Source organism: Xiphophorus couchianus, chromosome 4 (genome assembly GCF_001444195.1).
Source record: "Xiphophorus couchianus chromosome 4, X_couchianus-1.0, whole genome shotgun sequence".
Lineage (NCBI taxonomy): Eukaryota > Metazoa > Chordata > Actinopteri > Cyprinodontiformes > Poeciliidae > Xiphophorus > Xiphophorus couchianus.
The window spans coordinates 23,606,440-23,614,786 of NC_040231.1; the positions used below are offsets into that span (position 1 = coordinate 23,606,440).

The 8,347-nt window shown below is 41.4% G+C and overlaps 1 protein-coding gene across 1 annotated transcript; it reads left to right on the forward strand.

Moving 5' to 3' along the window:
* Nucleotides 1-3,792: 3,792 nt before the first annotated feature.
* LOC114143793 (serine protease 23) lies at nucleotides 3,793-8,301 on the forward strand. Its single transcript, XM_028016115.1, has 2 exons — nucleotides 3,793-4,158; nucleotides 4,808-8,301. The coding sequence occupies exons 1-2, from the start codon at nucleotides 4,133-4,135 to the stop codon at nucleotides 5,988-5,990; spliced, it is 1,209 nt and encodes a 402-aa protein (XP_027871916.1). The 5' UTR covers nucleotides 3,793-4,132; the 3' UTR covers nucleotides 5,991-8,301.
* The last annotated feature ends 46 nt before the right edge of the window (nucleotides 8,302-8,347 follow it).

Genomic DNA, 8,347 nt, shown 5'->3' on the forward strand with positions numbered 1-8,347 from the left:
GGAAGGAGGACAGGCAGAGGAGGACCGAGAGAGGCCATTCTCACTGGTGAGTCTGTCCACACTCGCTTGATTGTGCCTGTGGCCAGCAGCGAGAGGAGGACGGTGGGAGGAATAAAACAATTAACATGAGCAGCACTCCGGGGAATGTCGGTTACCTTGACGACAGTCGGCAAAGCCAAACAGACGGGTCCTTTCATAACATTTCAAAACAAACAGACATGTCTCTCATATTAGCACTCTGGCTTTGGTAAGATGGAAGCATCCCCTCCAGTCAAAGTAAAAAAAAAAAAGAAATTAATTCTTCCCTTGTATCTCATTTAGCTCTAATGCCTCTTATTTTACGCGCTTCTTTAACATGTTTTTATCTTTAGAAAGGATCAAATCAGCTGGTCTAAGGAATGTGGAGCTGATTAGACCCAGGAGAATAACAACAAAAAGGTTAAATTCTGAGTTCTGCCCACTTTTTAGACATGGTCCAAGTGTGTAAATGACTGCAAGCCAATTTGTAGACTTGCTCGGTAGGATGGGTGTGGCTCTTTTCTTTTTTATTCTCAGCAGTGTTTGATGAGCCAGCAGGTCCGCCCTTTGTTCTGGCAAAGGTGCCGATCCGTAATCAGTTACAGAAGACCCTGAACAATGCTTTTGAATTGTATGTGCTTCCTTGCCAAAAACCATAAAAAAAGTAATAAAATGTTTTCTTCTTTGCAGCTACAATGTGAGCAGCTTTACCTTTGCCACAGTATATGCATATACTGTGGCATGTGTATACTGTGGTGGTCTCCAAATTGCTCTAACGTAGGAAAAAAAAATCCGTTATGAGGTATCTCAGGTAAAAATGTGATTCCAACAACTTCATATTAAATATTTTGCTGCAAGGATTTATTTGGATGATTTGGATGATTTGGTAAATATGACAACATCCCGTCATGCAAAGTGAACTAATGGACTACGCTTGTCTTCCTCTGAGGAGGTTCTACATTGAAAACAAACGTGTTCCTTATTAAAATCACTCCAAACAGCTCAAAAGTCCTATAAACATTATCCACTGAGTTTTTGCTGCATCTACAAATCCTCCCAAAAATCTGCACCATGCAAAAACACAAACATTCAAACAAGATCCAGAATGCCTCCTCCTTGTTAGGACCTAAACAGATTGCAGGGGATTACAGTGAAATGGAAAACAAGGATCATAATCATGGATATAAGCAACAAGGGTTTGTGGTCTTTTGTTGATCTCATTGTCTAGGTAACATGTAAAACGCTGAAGACACCGTCGGTGATAAAAAACAGCAACATCTCACAATTACTGCCAAATTTATTAGCTCGTCTCTGAAGAATAAGATAGAGTAAACAGGTTGGTACTTAAAGCATGGTGTGGATTACAGGTATAGCCAAATTAAGGCTTGGATGTCCCTAACAGAAGTAACAATAACAGGTGTCCAGTTTTGCATCCTGCAAATTGTTCTCAAAAAGGCCATAGAAACTATTTACTCAAGACCAGACCAGGTAATGTCTGTATTTTGTGGCCGCCAGATGTCAAAACAACCAAAATGTGTTAATATGTGTGTCTGTGAGTTTCTACTTAGATTTGTTTTAAAGGCCAAGTACCGTTATTCTCCATTCTTTGCTCAATGTATAGATAAATACATTAATCATTAACACCATGCTGGGAGAAAATAGAAAAGATATTACCCAAAACAATTTGTTAATCTACTTACTGGTATTACTCAAACAAACATTAGAACAATGCCTGATCATAGGATGATCCCATAGGGTCTAGTATTGGCCCAATGGGATCATAGGGATGAACTATGTTTCTGATTTTCAGACAGTTTTCCTCCAGAACAGCTTGTTGGATGGGATACCTTGTGCTCTATATAAATGTTAGAAAATGTAAAACCTTTGGGAAATTGTAATACTTTATTTTCCTAAACTTATGTGTCTGCATTATAACTACTGTTCCAAAGAAAAATCCCACCCCCCCTCATTGTCACAGTGTAATTTGTACCCTGACAGTAAGGAAGGTTACAAAATGCCCAAAGGTCCTTGATTAAGAAATCCAACAAAAAGTCTCCCTACTAAACACTTTGCCTTTGAACAGATCTGTCTTTTTTTTTCTTTAAATAACACATTTCTCAAATGCAGTTTTACTGTATTTGTAATGTTTAATCTGTATTCCACTTTCCACGAGAATGCAAAGCCAAATTTTCAAACGTATCCTTGAACACCCTGCGAAAGTGTTAGGATGGGTGGAGGCTTGGGGATCCATTAGTGCCTGGCCCACTTCCAGCAACCCTCTTGTTATTTCCTCTGCTCTCCCTTTCTCTCTGCTGGCAGTTCTTCCTACTGAAATCATTAGATAGAATAATATCCATTGACGGTCTGCATATTTTCAGCATGGGTGGCTCAAGTGGAAACACTTCCAACTCTGGCATTCGAATCCCTCTTTGCCCACATCCAACATTCCCAACAGCAACGAGGCTGCTGTGACACTGATGATAGAAATTACACCACTTCAAATTCTGGAAGTTTGGAGAAATATCTGCAATGCGCATGGCAGAGCAAACCAGGCGAAGCCTTTGTTTTGCACTAAACAAAATGAGGATGTACAACAATGACCAACGATCAACAATGTCCACGTCTGACTGGAAACCACTCATGTTTTTGCATTACTTTTAGGGAATTTGACCAGATGCGGACGTATTTGTCACTTTAGAGTCTGCGTGATGAGTCACTTACAGATAATGCGCAGCATCTCAAATTTTCCTTCAAACACACACACAAAAACAAACACATTCAAAAGCCTGGATATCATTTTCCATCCTCCTCTGTGCAGTTTTACAGTCCCTCCCTTCCTCTTCGGTTCTGGCAGAGGGCTCAGTCCAGCTGTTCGGTCAGCGGATCTCGATTTGAAAAGAAAAGCCTTCAAATGCACAACTTGGAAACCAGTGCAGAAACTCTGGAAGATATCCCGTTTATCAGTGTTATGATAAACAATAATAACACTTTGGATGGTATATTTTAAACATTTCCATCTATTCATTCTAATGAATACAGACACAAAATAACCTCTCTGTCGTTCAAAATATTTGAAAAAAAAGTTACACAGGACTATCTGAAAGGATTTTAGTATGGAGATGTTATGGCCTACAACACAATCATGAAGAAGACTGTTGATTCAGCAGTTGTGCAGCAGAATGACGTCCGCAAGGAGAATAAGTTACAATTACCTTTGGAGAAGAAGCTGGCTTTTTGGAGAGCATATTCACGGAAAGTTGAGTCTGACTAAAAAAAAAAAAGAAAAGAAAGATGCACCACAGTCTTAGCATTGTGAAATAAAAGTAATTTAAGAGTTTGGGGAATATTAGCAAGATGAGGTATGCAGCATGCGGACGTCCAAGATGGGAAAGTTACTGCTTCTGAAAGAAGTCCAGATTGGGAAATTGTTTTGTGCAAGAAATAATAATAATAATAATAATAATAATAATAATAATAATAATACACAGAACTACACAAACATTCCGCTTTCTGTGTCATGAAAATGTATATTTTTAATATTAATTACCAAGAACAAATTAAAATTCAGCAATGCCTATTATAGCAGCCCTATGTTGATGAGAGAGAGGCAAAAGCGAATGAATATTTTGATAATATTCGAACTTATTAAGATGCACTCGAAAACTTTTTTGCATGACGAAAACCAACAACATGCATAATTTGACGTAGCTGGACTCAAACCAGGAAGCCTCGCCTGCTCCGTGCAGCAATCCGCAGCAGCAGCGATGTGATATCACATGACGACACTGGGCTTGGCGCTGCGCGCTCTGGATCCTCGTTGGCGGATGTGACACTCTGGAGATCAGGCAGACGGCGGATCCTCCTCCAGCAGCGCACTATGATCCCGCTCATTCGCTCTGGACGCAGTTGCGCGTTGCGGACCGGACCGAATGATCAGGACTCGACATAAAACCCCGACGTCTTAGTTGAATAAGGCGACTTAAAAAAAAAAAAAAAAAGAAAGAAAATTCCGGAGACACCGTCGGTTCTTGTTTTATAGGAGTGTCTTGTCTACCTGCGGTGGATTGAGGAGGGGTTGCTGTTCAGCAACAGGCTCACCTGCAGAGGCAGGACCATGCGCTCCAAGGCTGCGCTTCCCCGGTAAGTCATATAGCAGTGATGGAGATGTGAGCGTAATGAAAGGATGGATATAGAGAATTAAACTCGTCTATTTAGAAAGAAAAAAAAATAGAAGAATAGTTTATTAATTGAAAGAACAGCAGACAATAGCAGCGCGCTTTTTCTCGTATTTATAAGCTTTATAGGTTGCAAGAAGCAAAGGGAGAAAAGAAGGACGAGAGGTGAATTTAAAACTCATAGCCATGCGTTGTGTCCCACTAATCCATTTACAACATCCCACCCTCCTCCTCTGTTCTCCCTGCAACTTGCTTCAGCTGCTCTTTATGGTTTAAGGTCAGTCCCTCAGGCCAGTTCAGGAATTTTCCCTCAGAGAGCCGATCTTCTCCTTGTTTGTCGGGTTTACTGCGTTGAAAACAGTGGAAAGTTACAGCTGCAGATGTTCATCTCAGATCAGAATTCCTCAAGATTAAAAGCCCTCCCTCAACTCTCATGCATGTAATTAAAAATGTATGATGGAGTATTCAGGAATGAGGATGTTTGATAAGGGGGGGTCCAGACATCCGGTCACAGTTAATCGCTTGTGTCTTGCAGAAATATTTGCTGTTGCACATTTCACTTATTTCTTTCACAACGTGGTTCACACGCTCTCCGCTTCTTCACGTCCACACAGGTTTGCCTCCCTTTTGTGTCTCCTTTTCCTTCCCTCGGTTTTGTCCTCCTCTCCTCGGCGTCAGTGGATTCTCCAGCGTATCCCTGTGGTCCTGCCCCAGCAAACAGAGGCTCGACCGACGCCGCAGTTTGTGAATGAGGCACGCCTGGACGTTGCTTCCCCCTGCGACCCAGAATGCCACAAGAAAGCCCCTCGTCCCAGCTACTGGGATTTGCGGAGCCTTCTGGCCTACGAGACCCTAGACTCTAGCGGCCAACTCACTGAGACCGCCATTGGGATTTATGGCTACAATCCCTATTCCAATACTAGTCCTGCTTACTCCTCTGGTTCCTCTGGTAAGGCAGAGCGGTCACATGTCAGGAGAAAACGGCAGATATTTGGACATGATGGTCGTTTTAGTATTGCGGGGCAGAACTTCCTGCTGAAGTACCCGTTCTCGGTGGCTGTCAAGCTGTCCACTGGATGTTCTGGTACACTGGTGGGGGACCGTCATGTTCTCACAGCTGCTCATTGTGTTCACGATGGCAAAAACTATGTGAAAGGAGCCCAGAAGCTTCGGGTGGGCTTTTTGAAACCAAAGCAACGGGATGTACAACATTCACCTATTTACCTTCCATCTAACTTTACCAACCATGTAGAGGGAGGCCCAGATCAGTACTCCCCACCTGCCAATGACAAAATGAAGTTCCAGTGGATCAGAGCCAAGCGGACCCACGTTCCCAAAGGTTGGATTAAAGGCAATGCCAATGACATCGGGATGGACTACGACTATGCTTTGCTGGAGCTGAAAAAGCCTCACAAACGCCGCCACATGAAGCTAGGGGTCAGCCCCCCAGCTCAGAGACTTCCGGGTCGTCGTGTCCACTTCTCAGGATTTGACAACGACCGCGCTGGACAGCTGGTGTACCGGTTCTGTCGGGCAGGCGAGGAGACGTCGGACTTGTTGTACCAGCACTGCGACGCTCAGCCTGGGGCCAGCGGCTCTGGAGTCTACGCCCGGATGTGGGACGGGCGGCGGCGGCGTTGGGAGCGCAAGGTGATCGGTGTGTTCTCCGGGCACCAGTGGGTGGAGAATAAAGGGACATCTCAGGAATTTAATGTGGCAGTCAGAATCACACCTCTTAAATATGCACAGATCTGCTACTGGATTAAAGGAAACTTTGTAGATTGCAGAGAGGGGTGAAGGGAAAAAAAACGTAGAGAGGACTACACAGGGGTGTAGCCACAAAAAGAACTGTGCCAATCTCTAGGAACCTTTTCACATGTTGTGACGTTACAACCACAAACTCAAGAGTGGTGCAGTTTTAAAAATGAATCTTTAAAAAAAATAAATAATGTGACATAAATGTATTCAGCCCCACTGACTCAGTCCTTTGTAGAACCACCCTTTATTACAGTTACAGATGCAGCAGAGATTTGGGTCATTACCAGCTTAGCAAATCTAGACACAGAAAATATTGACTCTTCTTTAATAAAATAAGTCATATTGGAGCTAAAATTTGACAGGACCAATCAAACCCTTAGATTTAACATATGGTTAGTGTTATACATGGCTCTCCCTCCAGGGTGTCATTAGCATTCAAAAAAAGTTGTCAGCTGCAAAGTTGTACTTGAAAAGGTTTTGTTTTACTTAACTGCAAGTCTAGTCAATGTGGAACTAACCTCTATCCACAGCTCAACCTTTGTATTTTGCATTGATTGAGCACTTAGAAAATATCTGTGCACCAGATGATTCTGAAGTTGGTTCAGAAATTTTCAAAAACACTTTTTAAAAAAGAATCTGGGCATGATTTGATCATCCCAGCTTTAAAATTCAAAATATGTTTAGGTTTTGTTGAACCATCTATAAAATTCTTCTTGTGAAGCAAAAGACTAGCAGCAAACTCATCAGTATATTTTAGTTCTTAATGTTTCTGATAAGTGCATCATATTTCTTTTCCACAATATTGTTTATTTAAAAGGTGGGTGTGTTTATGTGAAGTGGCTGTGGTACAATCAGGATGGTTAATCCAGGGGGGTATTTATGTTTGGTGAACCTCTTTCCCTGCCCCAACATTTCTCCAGCATTGCCCAGCATTTAGCTCCATCCTTTCCCTGCACTGCTGAAAAAAGAGGCTGCCACCTCCTGGTTTCATCGTGGGGGGGTTTTGTTTTCAGGGTAATTCACCAAAATAGTTTCCAACCACCAATTTTCCATGTAGCCCAGAAAGTTACATTTCAGCCTCATCTAACCGGAAAACCTTCTTCGTTTGCTGTCTTTTATACGTGACTCGTGGCAACAATAGCCTCCTTCGTCTTAATTTCTGGAATGCCATGCTAATGGTTGTCCTATCAACAGCATTCTCCTACCTGTGCTGTGGATGTTTATCATTTCTACACAGGCGCCCCCGGCATGTTGATTGCCTTATTATAGTTCTCGTACCATGTATGTTTGCACTGTTGCCATATTTTTTGAAATATTGAATTTAACTTTATGGATTTAACTACTTCTTGAGGTGTTCAAAGTCTGGTATATGGTTTTATAAGCTAACATTATAAACATCTCCGTAACTTTTCCCCAGTCCGGTCTGCTGTGTTCTTTGTGTCGTTTTTTGATGTTTTAATCACGTTCTCTTAACAAACCTTTGAGGCCTTGACTGAACACCTGTTTTTAAGCAGAGATTACAGTAAACACAGCTTGACTTTTTTTTTTTCCATCGTTTGATTTCTGGGGCCATTTTTTTTTTCTAATTCATTGTTTTTTGGGGCATCAGAGCGATGGGGCTGAATACATAGGCAATGCACACTTTTTTGTTTTCTTTTTCAGAAGGTTTGGAGAACTATTCATCTTTTTACTCCTACATAATTAAGAGCTTACTCTGTTGGTGATAAGAAAATCCCAGTTAAATACATTGAGGTTTATGATTGTAACGTTACAACATGAACATTTCAAGCCATCTGGATACTTTGCGAGGCGATGCATTTTCTTTTGGAGTGCTGGAAGCCAGAGGATTCCACATTTATCACCATTTTATGTTCAACGCAGACACGGTAAAACAAATAAACGTCATGGTTTTGTCCCATTTCAGGGGAGGTAAAGAAAGCAATGAAAACCCTTGGTAATGGCAAACTATTCAAACCTTTATTTGTATGTTCATTGTTGCACCTTCATTTGCACCTCTAAAGTCCTACATATTTTTCAAAGATTGTATTTGTATTTTAAAAGATGATTTGAATAATCAAAGTATCTGTTAGCTTTTGTGATGTGAAATGCAAACTGATGGAGAGGATACGTCTTCCTTTGTTAGTTATGTTGACTAAGAATGCACTGCCAAGACTTCTACTGAGAATCATACCTGTGGATGAATGTACATGTCAGCTAAGCCAAAGTTGTAAACTGTATTTTGCACCTTCTCCTAGTTGACATAAAAGTTAATCAACAAGCATACATTATTTTCAGTGCTAATGGAGTCTAATAAATGAATCTTTATTTTACAGGATGATTCGTAAACACATGTTTTGTGTGGGCCATGAGTTATTGGAGCTTGTTGTATGGCGTCA